Source organism: Eretmochelys imbricata, chromosome 27 (genome assembly GCF_965152235.1).
Source record: "Eretmochelys imbricata isolate rEreImb1 chromosome 27, rEreImb1.hap1, whole genome shotgun sequence".
Lineage (NCBI taxonomy): Eukaryota > Metazoa > Chordata > Testudines > Cheloniidae > Eretmochelys > Eretmochelys imbricata.
Genome location: NC_135598.1, coordinates 7,449,363 through 7,467,850, shown reverse-complemented (window position 1 = coordinate 7,467,850; position 18,488 = coordinate 7,449,363). Strand labels below are relative to the sequence as shown.

The window sequence follows — 18,488 nt, the reverse complement described above, 5'->3', positions numbered from 1 at the left end:
TTCCCTTTCCTGCGCCATTAAAAGGGGCACGGTGAGATTTAATCCAGGTGGCAGAGGTGTTTGTGAGCCTGGCATTACGGGGGGCTACATAGCTGCCCAGGGCTCTTCTTGTAAGCACTGAAGTGAGATCATTTCACAGCTGCCGCTCTCCAGCAATCCAGCAGCAGAATGTTGCCTTGTATTGCCCCCAACCTTGCCAGGCTAGGAGAATGCACACGGGGCGCAGATGCCTCTGAGTGAAGAACTCCCTGTGATTTCTTGATTGCCCTTGCAGGGCTGTAAATGGCCAAGCAACACCCCCTTCAGGGGGCTGCTCTGTTGAATGTGGTGAATCTGGACCATCCCCTCTGAGAAAGAGACAGCTGGCCCTCCAGACATGCATGAGGGGCCATGGTGGAGTCTCCTCCAGGCATGGAGAGGAGACATTGGCTGCTTTGGCGGAGACGCAGCTATCTCCGGGTGAGAAAGGATTGTCGCACGGTACCAGCAACTGAGTGCTGCAGACTGAAGAAGTCCTTCAAGCAGATTATTGGAATGGGAATCCGTCTGCCGGTGCCAAAATGGGTCTGGAAACACCCAGATGGAGGCACACATTGCCATTCGTAAGATGGATGCTTAGCACACACACACTCACGCACATCTGAAATGCACACATCACACACACATTCTTATAAGTACAGGCACATATGCATATGCATGTCGTTGCTGGCATCCTTCAGTCTTGAGAGAGCCTGGGTATGCACACCCTTGAGGGGTAAAGAATTTACTCAGTTGGTTTTATGGCAGCTGTGAACCTGGCTGAAGAGACCCACTGGAGAGAGACATTCGCTGCCGCATCTGTCACATTTAAAGGTGATGTTTCCACCCTTTGGGCTCTGTCTTCTGCGAGCTCTTTTCTCCTCTGCTAAACTGGACACCTTCCTCTTGGAACTCGGGAGACCTCTGTTAAGCTCTTGTTTCCAAAGGCTGCGGTCTTGAGGGCGATCTTCCCAGTTGTCCACATCCATGTCCATTTTTTTGAGGTCTCGCTTGCACACATCCTTGAAACGCAATGTTGGGCGTCCTTTGAGTCTTTTTCCAGATGCCAGTTCACCACGGAGGATGAACTTTGGGATGTGCCCATCATCCCTGCAGCACACATGCCCAAGCCAGCGGAGGCGTCTCTGTTGGAGGAGCGTTTGCATGCTGGGTATGCTGGCCCATTTGAGCACCTCAGTGTTGGTGAGTCTGTCCCTCCGGGAGATTCCAGAGATTCGACGAAGGCAACGCATATGAAAGCTGTTGAGCCTCTTTTCCTGGTGAGAGAATAAGGTCCATGTCTTGCTCCCGTACAAAAGTGTGCTGATAACACATGCATGATACACACAGATCTGTGTGTGTTCTCTCCGGCTGTTGTTTTGCCAGACCCTTTTGTTCAGTCTAGACAGTGTTGTGGCAGCTTTTCCAATGCGGATGTTGAGTTCCGTTTCAAGTGAGAGGTTGATCGCGAGAGTGGATCCCAGGTATATGAACTCGTTCACCACTTCAAGTTCATAGTTGTTGATCTTGATGGACGGTGCTTCCTCAACTCCTTGGCTCATTATGTTCATCTTTTTTAGGCTTATAGTAAGCCTGAAGTCTTGGCAGGCTTTGGAAAAACTGTCCGTTAGGTTTTGAAGATAAGTTTCTGTGTGGGTTGTCACTGCTGCATATTCAGCAAAGAGGAAGTGTTGGATAAGGGCCTCCCAAGTCCTGGCTTTAGATCTGAATCTTGCATGTGCACATATACATAAACGCCCCACCCCTCAATCATAGAATCGTAGGACTGGAAGGGACCTCAAGAGGTATCTAGTCCAGTCCCCTCCACTCGTGGCCGGACTAAGGATTATCTAGACCAGTGGTTCCCAGACTCATTCCGCCGCTTGTGCAGGGAAAGCCCCTGGTGAGCTGGGCCGGTTTGTTTACCTGCTGCGTCTGCAGGTTCGGCTGATCGCGGCTCCCAGTGGCCGCGGTTCGCTGCTGCAGGCCAATGGGAGCTGCTGGAAGCGGCAGCCGGTATGTCCCTCGGCCCGCGCCGAGGCCAGGGATGAGGGGTTTGGGGTGCAGGCTGCCCCAGGGCTGCGGAGGGGAGAGAGGACTCCCCCGAGCCCTTTTTCACCGCAGCAGCCTGGGACCTGGGGAGAGGCACCTCTCCCTGCCGCGGCAGCTCCAGGGCTGGGGCTGGGGAAGAGGCACCTCTCTCCTCTCCAGTCCAAGCCCCTGCATCTGCGCGCCTGCATGGCCCTTGATAGCCTGCTGCAGAGCCACGCAGCTTAGAGGGAATTTAGGTCTAGACGATCCCTAACAGGTGTTTGTCTAACCTGCTCTTTAAAATCTCCGATGATGGAGATTCCACAACCTCCGTAGGCAATTTATTCCAGTGCTTCACCACCCTGATAGTTAGAAAGCTTTTCCTAAAGTCCAACTTAAGTTGTAGCAAGGATGGTTTAAGCCCATGGCTTCTTGTCCTACCCTCAGAGGTTAAATAATTTTTCTCCCTCCACCTCGTAACAACCTTTTATGTATTGAAAACTGTTATCATGTGTCCCCTCTCAGTCTTCTCTTCTCCAGATTAAACAACCCCATTTTTTTCAATCTTCCCTCAGAGGTCATGTTTTCGAGACCTTTAGTCATTTTTGTTGCTTTTCTCTGGACTTTCTCCAATTTGTCCACATCTTTCCTGAAATGTAGCACCCAGAACAGGACACAATACTCCAGTTCAGGGCTAATCAGTGTGGAGTACAGCAGAAGAATTACTTCTTGTGTCTTGGTTACAACACATCTGATATTACAGCCCAGAATAATGTTCGCTTTTTTTGCAACAGTGTTACACTTAAGCTTGTGCTCCACTATGACCCCCAGATTCCTATCTACAATACTCCTTCCTAGGCAGTCATTTGCCTTTTTGTATGTGTGCCACTGATTATTCCTTCCTGAGTGGAGTACTTTGCATTCGTCCTTATTGAATTTCATCCTATTTACTTCAGACGATTTCTCCAGTTTGTCCAGATCATTTTGAATTTTAATCCTATCCTCCAAAACACTCACAACCCTCCCAGCTTGGTACCATCCGCAAACTTTATAAGTGTGCTCTCTATGCCATTATCCAAATCATTGATAAAGATAATGAACAGAACTGGACCCAGAACATCCCTCCAGAACCCCACTCGATATGTCCTTCCGGCTTGACTGTGAACCACTGATAACAACTCTCTGGGAATGTTTTTTCCAACCAGTTATGTACCCACCTTATAGTAGCTCCATCTAGGCTGTATTTCCCTAGTTTGCTTCTGAGACGGTCTTGCAAGACAGTATCAAAAGTCAAGATTTACCATGTCTACCGCTTCCCCACATCCACAAGGCTTGTTACCCTGTCAAAGAATATACATATGTATGGATATGTGTACACATATGTATATTCTTTGAGAGAGTAACAGAGTAATGTGTATACACAGGTCTAGCCACATGAGCACATACACTGAGATACTCCCCTGTGGCCAGATCTATACACTGGACACACACTTCCACATATACATGTACATTTGCACACACCTATGTATATAGACATTTATTACACCCCCCCACACACTTACAGACACATCTAGTGTCACCCTCTTCACTGACATGCCAGGTCCAGCCCAATGGAAGTCAGTGGGGTGACCGAAGGTTGGCATCATCGCCCTAGACCAAAGTTGTAAGCATACAGATACGTCCCAGCACACAACACACACCCATTCAGCCAGGCCCACGGTGCACACATAGACACACGCAGACTCTACAAAATCACCAGTGGGCCAGATCCTCAGCTGCCCAACGCAACCCTCCCCTGCTCCTGGCGCCTCTGGGCAACGGGCCGTCCCCCTGGTGCAGCAAGGGTCTTGGCGCACAGGGGAACTGGCACCGAAATGAAACTTTAATTCGTGGCCCGGGGCCAAAGGCAGGTGCCAGGGGCTGTATCCACTCAGTCCCTTGCCTCTGGTTCAAGCTAGAGCAGCCTCCTGTGGCTACTGTACCCCACAGCTCCCAGGGCTCTTACAGCAACCGGGAATCCCCAGGCCAGGGGACCCCATCCACCCTCCCTCCCCTCCCCGGCAGGGGCGGGCAGGGGAAGCAGAGATCCCACTGCAGGAAGGAGACGCCCTGGAGCTAGGACGTCTCCAGAGCGGAGCCAGGCAGGGACACGCGTCGCCCCAGCACCTCCAGCCAGCAGCCAGGGCACCGACACGCGGCATCCCAGCGCCGCGGGGACACGGGCAGGGAGCTCCGGGCACCAGGCTCGCCGCCGCCCCGGGGAAAGGGCCGCACCTGAGCCGCTCTCCAGCATCCCCGCGGCTTCCCGGCCGGGCTCCCTCCAGCCGCTCGCCCCGTCTAGTTTGCAGGGTCCCGAGCGATGGCGCGTCCGTGTCCCGTCCCCCGTCCCCCCCCCCCAGCTCCCAGCCGGTCCGAGTCAGCTCCTCAATCCCCACCCCATCCCAGCCCCGGTCCTCCCCGTGCCAGCCCCCAGGCAGGAGCGGCACAGAGTCAGCCCGGGGACCCCCGGGCCAGGCGGAGGGGAGGGGTCCTCTGCTTCCCCCCGTGCTCGATGCCCCTAGGCAGGGGCGGGGCTCCTGCTCCCCCCGGGAGGGGCTGGGCGGCCCTGGGGGGGGGTGCTCTGTGCTGCAGCCCCCCTCCCCACGCCAGCCAGCCCAAAGACACCCCCCTTGGAGACCCCGCCCGGGGCTCCTACCTGGCGCTGGGCGTTGGGCTCGGTGAGGTTGGTGTTGTAATCCCAGCTGGCGGACACGCTCCGGAACAGGACCACCTCGGCGGAGCTGTTGTACCCCTGCGCGAAGACGGCAGCCCCCGGCTCGCTGGCGCTGGTGTCGGGGGGCAGGAGCCCGGCTTCCAAGGCCACCGCCCCGCCGAGCCAGAGCAGCAGCAGCCGCAGAGCTGGGGGCATCCTGGCACCCGAGCGCGCCTCCCGCCCAGGGGTCTCCCCGGAGCGCCTGGCCAGGGAGCCTCCCGCAGCGGCCGGCGGTTTATAAGCTCTGCCCAGACCCTGCCCACCGAGCCGGCCTCTCCCAGCAGATAAGAGGGAACATGTTACTCTCCCTTCCGCGGCGCGCAGCGGGAGCCCGAGCAAAGAGCGACTCGCGGTGCCAAAGTCCTTCCATGCAGCGCAGGGAGGGGAGGGGAGAGGGAATTGGGGAGGGGGGGAGAAGGGGAGTGGGGAGGAAGAGGAGGAAGGGCGAAGGGGAGAGAGAGTGGGAAGGGGGAAGGAGGATAGAGAAGGAGGAGGGAGAGAAAAGAGAAATGGGGGGGACAGAGGAAGGGGGAAGATGGAGAAAGGGAGGACCTGGTGGGAAGGAAAAGAGCAGAAGGAGGGAGAAGGGAAGATGCGGGGGGGCACTGGGACCTGGCTCCTTAGAGCTCCATGAAAGCAGGATCCCTGCTTCCCTGGGCACTGGGCCCCTTGCCCCCCAATTCCATCTCCAAAGGAATGCCAGGCGCTCCCCCTCTGGGCAGCCAGCTGCCTCCCCATGCAGCCCCCTGTGCCCGCCCGGAGCCCAGCTTCTCCCCTGCGCCGTCCGCCAGCTGAGGGTGCACAGAGGTTGGAGGGCAGGGAGCCACACCGGCCTGGGCTGAGCTGGGATAGGCTCATCCTCGCTTTGGGGTTTCTTTCCTGTCCCCCTCCCCCAGTCTCCCAGCTGAGCTCAGGCAGACACTTAGGGTGGCTTTGGCAAGTCCCCAGCTGCAGACTGCAGCCCAGAGCCTGCTGGTGCTTGGAGAGGTGCAAACTGCAGTCCGTGGAATCCCACTGCTGTGAGCAAGGGGAGCAACAGGCCTCAGGAAGAGCCTTTGCTGAGCCCTTGATCCCACCAGGCCAGGGGTGCATGGATTTGTTCTGCCCTTTTCCTGTGGATAGGATCCTCGAGGGGGTCGCCAGCCCCCTTTTCCTTCTCCTAGTGCTAAATGGGAGGGGGTTCCTGGCTGGATCCCAAAGAGGGATCTGGGGGAATATGGGAAAGGGTGAGAAGCACTGGCCTATTCTGCATCTGGTCAGGTGGAGATCAGGGCTTGCGTGAGTTTCACAAGCCAGGTAAGGTAAGGCGGGGGTGGTGCTGGCAGGATGGGGCTCACATGCAGGAGGAGAAGGGTAGATTATTCCACCCCCTTGGCTTGGCTGAGCCGCCTTTGACCCAGGCTGCAAGTTCTGCTGGGTTTCTATCAGTGGCTGGCCCATTCCTTTCCCCTGCAGCCTTCGCTTCAGCATAGACAGATCGCGGTGCCATTCCACCCCGGCAGCTCTTTTGTTCCCGAGCTCCATGAGCTGACAGCTGGCCAAGGTCACCTTGGCCAGGGCTTGCACTGGGCTACTGACCACCAGTCTCATCACATGTCCCGAAGTCGTCACTTTCCTTCCGCCACTGAACTGAGGGTGTAAAGCTTGTACCTACCCACCCAGGAGCAGGCACGTAGCCAGCTCACCCAGTCTTGCTGCAGCGGCAGGGGACATGGCCAGCACCCATCTACACAGCCACCCTGAAATGGGAGATACCTGCACAGGCGGCTGGCCCCTTTAATGGGAGACAGCCCAGCCTCAGATACACACACACACACCGGCCCCCCAACACAATTAGCTCATCTCCCAGAGGGGGGAGATGAAGAGGGTCATCGTGGCACTCAAGGGGTCAGACGTTAGCCTGATGAATAGCTAGGCCAGACCTCCTGGGAGCAGGTTCGGCAAACCCGTGAGAGTCCCTGAGGTAGGGTCCGCAGGGAGATCCCTAGAAGGGGAGACAGCGCTGAGCTAAAAGAGAGTCCAAGAGCAGACCATGAGAAGGATTCGGGGGCAAGCAGCCTGGCCAGTACCAGGTTTACAACAGCGCCACACTCGGAAGGGGCCCATAACGACTACATGGGGGCCCACAAAAGGTCAATCCGACCCGGAGCCTGGGAGTCTGCGCCTTATAACAGATCTGGAAAGGACTTAAAGGTAGCCCAGAAGTGGCTGAGAACTGAGCCGGGAGGTGGGCAGAAGACTAGCCCAGGAGGAGCAGAAGCATCTTCGTTAGCTTGGACTTTTGTTGTCGTGCAAGGGGTTGAATTTGTTTAGTGACGAGTCCGAGTGGTCACGCTGCATCACCAACACTGCCCCATGTGGAGAAGCTCAGGGGCGGGAGGAGGAAACTGAGGCAGAGACGATTCAGGGCCACCCCATTCCCTGAGGCAGTGCTCAGGAGGCAGTGCCCCTGTACAATGCCATCCTCCCCACCCCCCTCAATGGGGTCCAGGATGTAGCTGCCCCATCATTTTCTATTCATTTTGTTTTGCTGGGGTTTCCCCACCCAGCAGCCCTGGCACTGACATCAGCTGTCCCTGCCTCCCAGGGAATGCCTCCCTGCTGGGCCTGGGAGCACTCTCCCAGGACAAGAAAGCCAAATAAAATCACATCTGTGTCTCTGGCTGCCTGTGAAAGGAGGATAAAACTATGCAGCAAGGGGTTCCTGATGAGCTGATGAAAAGAAGAGAGACCACCCCTGTGGGAGCTGGTCGGCAACACACAGGCTCTTTACACAGCCGATCCTCTGCTGTCGGAGCACGGGGCTGGGAGCCAGGAGACATGGGTTTTATTCCTGGCTCTGCCACTGTTTCACTCAGTGACCCTAGGCAGCCCACTTCCCTGCTCCCTGCCTCAGTTTCCCCATCTGGAAAATGAAGGTCATAATGCTGACCCGCCTTTGTATAGATCTATGGAAGAAATGCACACGGACTAAGCATTACTATTGAGGGCTTCTGCAAAGAAAACCTTCTGGATAGAAGGATCTTTGTAAAGAGAATCCCATGTCCCTGGGTCCCCCTGTGAAATAAACCATTGAGAGGACTCCGTAATTGAGCATCTGGTTAAAAGACACCTCTCCCCCGCACCTGAAAGACATGTCATCTGATTGGAAGATGGCCTGTGAAAACAAGAATCCTTGGATATTTAGGTCATCAGCTCCTTGCGGCGGGGACTGTCTGTGCTGTTTGTACAGCGCCTTGCACGATGGGGTCCTGCTCCAGGACAGGGGCCGTGAGACACTTCTACAACACAAGTAAAAGTCATACTAATTGTGGGTTAAAGCTGGTTAGTTCTCATCCGCTCTACGTGCAAGAGATCTGTGCTCTCAGCAGTCTTGCTGAGAGCAGCAAAGCCCCACGGCTGTGGGCTGTCGGCCTTCAAAGGGCTGCACCCAGATGTTCTTGCTGAAATTCTGTGCGGCTCTAGGCACCAGCCTGCAGAGTGCAGGGATCCAAACCCAGCCCATGCCGAGCACTGCAGCTCCCACTGACTTTCATTGGAAGTTCAACATGTGCTCGCCCTAGGGGGCGTAGCTATGGGCGGGGGGGGGCGCTGCTGAGCCAAGCTGCTCCAATGGGAGCTTGAGCAGCACACTCCCCAGGGTGCAGGGGGAGAGGGCACAAGATGCACCATGGTGCAGCCTGCTCTCCTCCCTCACTGGGGCGCTGGCCCAGCCCTGGGGTGCCCCTGAGCACAGCGGCTGTGCCCTCCTAGCACCCTGGGAGGCATAAACCACCTCAAAAGGAGGCAGGGCCTTGGCTCACCCCTGCTTGGCCATCCGCGCTGACTAGACACTCAAGGTCAGCAGGAGGTGCCCTCCGAAGGGATGGCACAGCAGACGTGCCCCCCCATACGTGCCTGGGCTCTCAACCCATGTGCCTCCTGAAACCCAAACCCTTCTGCCACCTGCAACATGGCCTGGCACCCATCAGGCACAACTGAACCCTGAGCAGGCATGCTGTGAAACCCCCACCCCTTAGCAACATGAGGATGCTCTAAAGCTTGTAACCAAATTCGACAGGAGACCCTGGCCCCAAACACAGCCCCGAGTCCTTCTCCTGCAAGGACGGCTGTCATAAATCCATTCCCCTCCCTTCGATGTAGTGGTATCGTGCCTGATATCCCTGCACCACTGAGCACCCTCAGCGCCCATTGACAGCAGCTGGAGACGTGGGGTATTGACCCCTCAGAAGATGAGCCCCACAGACCCTTTGATCCAAAGGGAAATGTTTCCCAGCCCCAGGCTGAGATTTAGGGGGCCCAGGACAGAACATGCAGTCTGCTTGGAAGGAGGAGTGGGGCAAACTTGGCTGAGGGAGGGGCTCAAAGGTGAAGCCTCCAGATTCAGAGCTGCTCTAGGGGCAGAACAGCACCTGCTGTAAATCAGAGCAGCCCCAAAGGTGCTCTAATTAACTGCAGCCTCCCAAGTGCTGCCTCTGGGTTGCTCTGCATTCCAGAACATCTGAAGCCGCATACAATGAGGACACAACCCCCCCTGACCCTGACACCCCCCAAATGGCCCCGGGGCCCAGCTTTGCTGTGTAGGGGCACGACTGGTGGCTGTGTGCTGTGCTTACTGAATGATTCTTTCCTAGCCCCCTGCCACACAGCTCCAGCTCCTGTTCCCTGCTGAGCAGCATACAGGGGCCAGGGCTGGAGCCAGAATCAGTCCATAACACAATAGGGGCCCGGTCCTGCCTCCCAGGAACACCCGTCCAGCCCTACAGACTGCAGTGAGGGGCTGCATGGAGAACAGGAGCTAGTTGGAAATGAGTGACGTTTGCACATGAATGAGTTAGTAGAAGAATAAACAATGAAAAGAGCAAATACAAGTCATCACAGGATCCTTTCCTTCCTGCGGAGAACTGGCTCCACGCTGGGATCCCCGTCACTCCTGGCAGGCTAGTAAATACACCGGCCTGTGTTTCACCTACACCGGGAAGGGTTTGGCATGTGGAATCTGACTCCATGCCTTAGGTCTGAGATCTCAGCTAATGGGGTGGGAGAGAAGATCAGTTCCAGGGGCAGGTTAGCAGCTTATCGCCCTGTACAGAGCATTCACAATGACAAAGAAAAACCACATTGAGCCAACTGTCTGGAACTTGCGACAGCGCGGCTCTAGCTATCTTAGGGGGCCTCTATTGCCAGAGTATCTGAGTGCCTTACAAACTTGAAAATATTTATCCCCTGTAACGAAGGGCAGCGCAGTTATTCCTATTTGACGGATGAAGACTGAGGTACAGAGAGATTAAGTGACTTGCCTAAGGGCACATAAGCAATTAGTGACAGTATGAACAGAACCCAGGTCTCCCAAGTCCTATGCACAGGCCCTAACTATTGGCTGATCATCTGTCTACCGGGCTAACAGAATGATCAGTTCTAGCTTGCTCTCCCAAGCTGGCTATTAAAGGGTTAACTGGACCTGGACTTCCTACTTCCTCTTGATTAAATAGCTTTCCCTGAACAGGGCTCCCACTTTCCCCTGTGGATCACACCCAGGAAGGCTGCGTCCATGGGTATCCACAGGCTATCCACAGAGCTGTTAAACGACCTTTGGCGGCAGACTGAGCTCTCTGTGTGGGTGAGTCAGGACGGGATGATGGAAGCCGCTCATAGGCTAGTGGCACTCCCTGGTTGATGGGGCACTAAGCAAAGGGGAGGGCAGTGATTTGCTGAGGGAGTTAGGTGCCTACCACCCACAGATTTTTTCAATGCAAGTTGGAAGCCTTAATCAATCAAATCTGACCAGTTGGCTCAATCTCGGGCAGTCTAAGTGGGCAGCTAGCAGAGCCGACGAGACCTCCTCTGTGATGCGGCAGGCCACCCATGACAAACCTCCTGCTGCTTGCGCCCATGTGACAGAGGTCATCTCCTGCATAGCATCACCCACTGCTTCCTGCACCAAGCCCATAACTTCTCTTTAAGCTCTTGGACCTAAAGCCTGCAAGTGATGGAGAATCCACCAGGCTCCTCTGTAGTGTCACATCCCTAGAGTTAGGTCTTCAGCTTGCACAGGGACTTGTGCTTACCTTGTCAATAAGCAGGGGGTTATTGGTTATCTGTGGGGCTGTGCATCATGGCAGAAACCAAGGACTTGGCTTGGGAGAGAGTGTGCCGTTGTAGTTAGAATAGGAAAGAGGGACCTTGGCTGAGATCGGACACTGAACCACGCTGGGCCTCTGTGAAATGGGGACAGTCTTTTCCCTGCCTCATGGGGATTATTTTGAAGCTTCGAGGAATAATGTTTGTAAAGTGCCTTGAACTCCTCCAATAACTGGTTCTCTAGAAGTTTAGTGCAGCTCCCGCTGCAGTCTCTGGTTGGAACTAGTACTTAGCCATGCTCTTGACATGGCTGGTGCTCCTGGGGAAGGAAGCCGGCAGATCCCTGGGGCAGCTCCAAAGTTCTGCTTTGCCTCACACAGCTGGTCCATTCAGTTAAATCGGGGTCAGGGGGAATCTTCCCCGCAAGGCTTTCACATCTGATCAGCTTCTCCTCACTGTCGGTGGCTCCCTTCAGACCTGTGGGTGCTGCTCGTTTGCTGGCTGGAGGAGATGACATAATCATGCAAAGTGCTCCCGTGTTTCGGAGGGGGCTGAAGGTGATGGTGCTAGAGGAGATGGCAGCAGGAAGCAGAGCCGGCAATTCAGTAGGGGGCGCTCTTCCTTCTGAGTCAGTACAAAACCCGCGTCAATGCTGTGCTTCCAGAGATGCCACCTTTGGCATGAGACTCGCAACTGAAGTCCAGACCATTTGTGGGCAGCAAAGTTCCTGTGAAGCCGTTCCCAAGAGTGAAGGTGTGAACCCTGATGTCCCAGCCAAATTCTACACCAGGCAGTTATACCCTGCCTCCCTAAGCTCTGCAGTTTCAGCGGACGGGGGGCAATATTCGACGCTGCCACTCCTAAACTGTTGTGAAGGGTTGCTGTGCGCTGTTAAAAAGTGGCCAGGTTCTATCCCAGAGGCAGTTGCATGGCAGCAGTGGTTGCAACAATATGTGTGGAGATCATGGGACCCGAAATATGCTGAAGAAATGGAGGAGTTTCATTAAGATCTTAAGGAAGGATGTGAAACGCTTTCCTCCAGAGCCACAGGCGTGACTGTGGTGCCAGTGGAAGGAGAAAGCAGAAAGGCAAGGGAGCTTCATGAGTCACTGTCTGGGTCTAGGGAGTTTGTGGATTTGCTGTTAGGAATCAAGCTTGGAGACCCTGCCATGCCCAGCAGATTGCAACACTGAGACCAGGCTCCGAAATCCCAGCTGTGACACTATAAACAACTGGGAAAGCGGAAGCTCTCCGAGAAATTCTGTTCCCAAATGGGTTCAATGGTGGGAGACGTAGGAGACGCCTTTGGAAGCTTTAATTAATGAGGTAGGATTTGGGAGAGCTTGGGAGTGTTATGGAACGAGAATTCACTTAGGAAACTTGGGGCCTTGAAAGCCGGCTTGAGATGGGCCAGCTGATTGATGAGTTATACTAATCATTGTTTCCATTCATGTCATGCTGCGGGAAGACGTCAAAAGGACAGGCCTAAATTCAGCTTCCGCTCTCAGCTACACTGGGGTAAATACAGAATAATTCCATGGACCCCAGTGAAGATATTCCAGATGAGCGCGGTCTGAATACATCCATGGATGGTTAAGTATCTTGTGGGCTGATAGCCCAGTGTAGCCCCTGGAGAAATCAATGGGAGTCAGACACCTAAACCCCTGTGAGGGTCTGGGCCCAAAGCTCTCTCTCATTCAATACAACAATAGCTTTCCCACAATGCATTGCCAGTGAATTGACAGAGCCACTTCCAGGGGTGAAAAGACAACCTGAGCCTCAAGGGTCTCTCTGCTAGCAAGGCGCCAGCCAGTGTGGAGATTTCGGGGGTGGGGCCTCTCTGGCCAGGATCGTCTTCTGTTGAGGAATAATTCTCCCACCCTAGTCAGAAACAAGGAGCAGGCAAAATCTCTGGAGGAAGCTAGTTCTCGTTAGGTGTCCAGCCCAACGAAAACAGGAGGACAGGTCCATCCGTGACTATTAGCCGAGCAGGGCAGGGAGGCAAAACCAGGCTCTGAAGTTTTCCTAGCCCCTGTTTGCCAGAAGCTGGGAATGGGCTACAGGGGACAGATCACTGGATGATGACCTGTTCTGGTTACTCCCTCTGGGGCACCTGGCATTGGCCACTGTCGGAGGACAGGACACTGGGCTGATGGACTTTTGGTCTGACCCAGTCTGGCCGTTCTTATGTTCTTAAGCCATCAGAGATACATTTGGAGAAACTTGCAAGGATGGAGATATTTATCCAACCCCCTGAGCAGTCTGAGGTTTGCCTATCGTGGGTTTTAAGGCTCAGACCGATACTGAAGGCCTCTAGGCTTATTTTTATTGCTTGTTGCTCTCTTAAAATGTCTGTTCATGCAGCAGGCAGAGAGCGTGACACACATCGAAGTATAATGAATCCACATGAGGCAGACAACAGAGTAGATACAAATCATTGACACACATGGGATACCAGGGCTTGAAGTGCTGTCTGAAGAGCTCTAAGCCGCACTAGCATGTGAGCTGAAGGGAGCTGCACCTTAGCAGCACTGGTAATGGATCTTCTATACTCTGTCGCCAGTTGGGAAATCAGGAATTATTTATTCATCCACGCAAAGCCAGGAGGTTATAATAGGTTGTCTGGTTCTTATGCTCGTGCTGAATGTATCTCAAGGAGAGAAGAAGGTGAGACTGTTCTGGAATTCCACTGCCACTGCTCCCAAGCCGACCCAGTTGCCAATTTTAGCTTGGATGTATTCCTGGAGGATTCATCACATGATATAATCATTAATTAAATATTAATCTTTAATTCCTGGAGACTCCAGGATAATCCTGGAGAGTTGGCAGCCCAGCTTCCTCTCACCTTCCATCTGAGATTCTCAAAGTGCTTTGCAGACATTAAGGAATTACTCCTCAACAGAAGACGATCCTGGCCTGTGACTGGCTGAAAACAGTCACATGACTGGTCAGGATGTATCCGATGTTCGGCTCCTCAATAATTCCAAGACCTGGGGCAATGTCATGCAAGAATGTGTGTGTGAAGAGCTGGAGGTATCTGAGTTGTACCGGAGAGGAAAGGATGGTCCAGTGGTTAGGATGTGAAGCAGGGACTTAGGAGAGCCTAGTTCAATTCCCTCTTCTGTTATAGGCTTCCTGGAGGTAAGTCCCTTAAGGCGCATCTACACTGCATTGTAATCCCAGGCTGTGGGCCCGGTGCTTGTGGACTCGATGGTTCCAAGCCTGTGCTTGAGCTTCCACCCTGCGTCGTAAACCCGGGTTGACAACTGCCAGGCCCGAGTTTCACAGCTGTGCTAACGGGCCTGTAACTGCACCTCACAGACCTTCTGACTCAAGACTGCAACTTGACCTGTGTCCACACTGCAAAATGACAGGGTGGACACGAGCCAGGGTGGGACTCGAGTTCTGACCCACTCCACCAGCAGGGTCCTAGGACCTGGGTCCTGAGTGCTGGCTGATCTGAGTCACACTGATATGCGTGTGGCCGGAAGGGGGCCTTGAGCTCACCCCTGAGTCAGAGCCCAAGCTTTGTGTGCAGTGTCGACAGATCCCCTGGGCATAGCTACACAGCAGCTGGAAGGTTAAGTCCCAGGGTGGGTAGACATATCTACGTTAGCTCTCCTTGCTCCAACACCTAAAAATAGCCATGTGGCCACGCCAGCTCTAGGTGGCTGGCCGAGTACATATCCATTGTACTTGGGCAGCTAGCCTGAGCCCCCAGCCCTACTGCGACTTCTAGGTGTCGTACACGTAGGTCTGCCCGCCCTGGGAATTACACCTCCCCTCTGTGCAGACAAACCCTTCACTTCCCTGCCTCAGTTCTCCACCCACAAAATGGAGACAGTTGGACTTCACTAGCCTGTATCATGAAGGTAAATGCATTAAAGATTGTCAGATGCTGTGATAATAGGGGCCGTATCAGTGCCTTTGATCTCTGCTTCCCACTAAGCTAGCCGAGATAAATTGCAGTGTTCTCTGGACTTCTCATTTCATGACCTAAAAAAACCCTGTTTCACTACAGAAACAGCAGGCTCTAATGAAAGAGAATTCCCAGGATGACCGCTAGGCATGTTTGGATGTAACAGTGATTGATTTTGGATGCTGGGGTGAGAGATGGTCCAGATCTGTTGGATCACTGAATTAATCCCTTCCCTGTAAGAGAGGCATTGAACTGCGGCTGCGAAAGGACACAAAGAAGCTGCTTCATATTACAGGGAATGTCAGATCAAGACCTATTGAGATAAATGCACAGGTGATGTCAGTGCATGGCCAGATTTTTAAGGGTATTTATATCCCCAGTGGACTTTAATACCCTTTAATACTCTCAGTGTCCCCCATTATGTTAAACGAGGAGGTGAGCATAGCAAGGGGAAGGGAGTTGACACAGGTCATGCGGTGAGTCGGTTGCAGAGGCAGAAATAGAACCCAGGTGTCCTGACCCTAGTGCCACACTCTAACCACTAGACACCGCTCCCCCAATATCAAGTTAAAGAACATACATGGGCTCCCCCTAATGGTAGGCTCAGCGGCTTTACAGACAGTTCCTTGCAAGGACCTGTTCAGAGCAGTTTATCCAGAGGGGAGCTATTGACACTGATTCTCCTCTGCTTTACTCTTCACTGCTACCAGAAACCCCAACCAGGAAGCCTCACTCCAGCTGCCTGGCCCCTGAGCCACCAGAGGGGGCTGTGGGTGGGGCAAACACTCACTCCCCGCCAGGCTAAGCGTGTCATCTCCCCCCGCAGCCGGAGCCGCAGGCCCGAGACGGCCTGTGTTCTGCTTCATTGGAACTCCAGGCAAAGCAGACAAGAGGGTCTGGAGGCAGTAAAGGATGTGGAAAATGTGTTGCCATGGAGACAGATGCGAAGACGCCCCTCGAAGAGCGTGAGAGAGCCGGCAAGCAAGACAGAGCGAGAGAGCTCCGAGGCCAGTCTGTGCACCCACACACAGGCCTGCTTACGCTCCACGCCGGCGGTCACATGGCACACACACAGCTTCACACACGTGCAAACAGATCCACATGCAGACCCACAGAGGTTTACACAGATGTGCAAGTACCCATTGTGACAAAGTTCCTCCTCGACCTTGGTGGGTCTTGCGCTTATTGGCGGATTTGCTGGCCTTGGAGCTTCACGGCAGCCCTCAGCTTGGCCGTTTTTCTGAACCCACAGTCCCGGTCGACTCCTCCTGTGTCTGACCAGGAATTGGGAGGATTTGGGGGGAACCCGGACCTGCCTTCTACTCCGGGTTCCAGCCCAGGGCCCTGTGGAATGCAGCTGTCTAGAGTGCCTCCTGGAACAGTTGTGCAACAGCTACAACTCCCTGGGCTACTTCCCCATGGCCTCCTCCCAACACCTTCTTTATCCTCACCACAGGACCTTCCTCCTGGTGTCTGATAATGCTTGTACACCTCAGTCCTCCAACAGTCCGCGTTCTCACTCTCAGCTCCTAGTGCCTCTTGATCCCAGCTCCTCACACGCACACCACAAACTGAAGTGAGCGCCTTTTAAAACCCAGGTGACCTGATTAGCCTGCCTTAATTGATTCTAGCAGCTTCTTGATTGGCTACACGTGTTCTAATTGGCCTGTCTGTCTTAATTGTCTCCAGAAGGTTCCTGATTGTTCTGGAACCTTTCTGGTTACCTTACCCAGGGAAAAGGGACCTACTTAACCTGGGGCTAATATATCTGCCTTCTATTATTCTCCTGTAGCCATCTGGCCTGACCCTGTCACACCGCCCACACACAGGTTCACCTGTATGCAAATAAACACACGTCTACATACACAGGTGCGTAACGCATGCAGCTTTACACTCCAACCCCTCCACTGACACATGACCACGCAGACCTAAACTCAGATAGAAGCTCACGCGCACAGATTGCATACACACGCGGCACCGGTCGTGGCACATTTGGTGGCTATGGTAGCTATTTACTGGGCCAAGTGGCATTGCGCAGCTTGCTTCTGTTCTGCAGTGAAGCAGGGACGGAATTCGTTATTTCACTCCATTATCATTCTTATTCTGCTTTTAATTAATATAAAAATGCATCCCTGGTGCAGCCAATTTAGCCTGGCCACCCGGGAAGAGGGATAAGATCTCTCACTCCCAAATATAATGGGAAACTTACAGGAATAACACACACATCCTCACACACCCATATACCCTCCCTCTCTCTCTCTCTCTTTCACACACACACACACACACACACACACACACACACACAAACTCATTCCAAGCCCTTCTCTTGAAACACACGAACAGTCTAGGACCAGATCATGCCTGGCCCCTGAGCTGTTCATCATCATCTAGGGTGTCCAGGTCCCGGTTCTCAACCGGAAAGTCTGGTCGAAAAGGGGATCGGACAGATCTCCTGACTGGACACCTAATGTACAGCTACTGCGGGCGGGGGAGGCATGGAGGCAAGTCCCTCCTGACCCAGGTGGGAATAGGGAGTGGGAGGGGAAAAGCAGTGAGCGATGAGGAGAGTGGGGAAGAGGAGTGGATGGGGGCAGGACCTTGGGGGGGAAGAGGTGGGGCAGGGGCAGGGTTTTGGGGGAAGAGGCAGGGCAGGGGAGGTTCCAGCACTCCTGCTGGAGTGTCCAGTTTTTAAATATTACCCCGTTGATCATCATCATGTTTATTACGATCGCGCCTAAGAGCCAGTTAAGCACAGTGTGGCTCCATTGGACAGGCACAGTACAAACATAGCATACCAGATGGTGCCTGCCCCGAAGGAGGGTGGGCTGACAAATCCACAGCCTCTGTGGGAGGGGAGAGGGGCGAATCCCAGGGCAGGATGATGGGGTTTGTGTGCTGGTGTGCCTAGGGCATACTCCCTCCCTGCTCATAGCCGCGATCCTGAATGCACGGGACATCAGGTGTGGACGCAAACCACAGGTGGCTGTTGCCATGTTTGAGATGCGCCAAAGCTGGAGTGTGGAGAAGGCTCACGTGCCAGGGGGTCTAGCGAGGAGACTCGGTGGCTCCTAGCCTGTGATCATGGGAACTTGGGTGTTGTTTAGATTAACCTGTGTTTAGATCGCAACAAGCCTCAGTCAAACACCAGGCCCTGGGAAAAAAAGGGGGGGGTGTTGTTCTGCCAGGGAATTACTACGGCAACCGCAGGAAACGTGACGCTCTGCACACCCTGAGGCCCATTGTTTTCCAGAGGGGACTGTTCGTGAGGGAGGGGGGAGGGATGCTGCCAGCTCTTTTTGAACGGAAGAACATTTCACGCTCTCTCCAACTTGAAATCCTTGGGCCCAGCGAAGTGACGGGGAGTTTGGCCATTAACACCAATAAGGCCAGGATTTCACCCTTGGTATCTGTTCCCTTTGGGGGTCCCTCCCCCAGTTCCCATAACCTGAAGCAACAGTCACTGAGACTGGGAAATCCATTATTGCTTTTTGTGTCTGTGAAGAATCTGGTGACCAGGAGGGGGACTGGAAAACAACCAGACCTGGCGCGGGACATGCATCACAGGGCTGAACACGTGCCAGGTCACCGATCTGGGGAAGACAACTTCCAAAGTGCCAGCTGAGTCGTTGAGGGGGCACGTTTTTAGTACTGCCAGGGGGACAACCCTCTCTGATTGGCTGCTTTCCC

At 54.1% G+C, this 18,488-nt stretch overlaps 1 protein-coding gene across 2 annotated transcripts in view; it reads right to left on the bottom strand.

Moving 5' to 3' along the window:
* Window positions 1-5,020, bottom strand: part of ACE (angiotensin I converting enzyme) — a 58,466-nt gene extending 53,446 nt beyond the window's left edge. The window contains exon 1 of one of the 2 annotated variants that reach the window (XM_077806174.1): window positions 4,745-5,020. In XM_077806174.1, coding sequence (XP_077662300.1) covers window positions 4,745-4,957 — 213 coding nt within the window. In that variant the 5' untranslated portion in view covers window positions 4,958-5,020. Of the gene's footprint in view, window positions 1-3,611; window positions 3,630-4,744 lie in introns of those variants that run through there. The other variant, XM_077806175.1, reaches the window with a different exon arrangement.
* Between the last annotated feature and the right edge of the window lie 13,468 nt (window positions 5,021-18,488).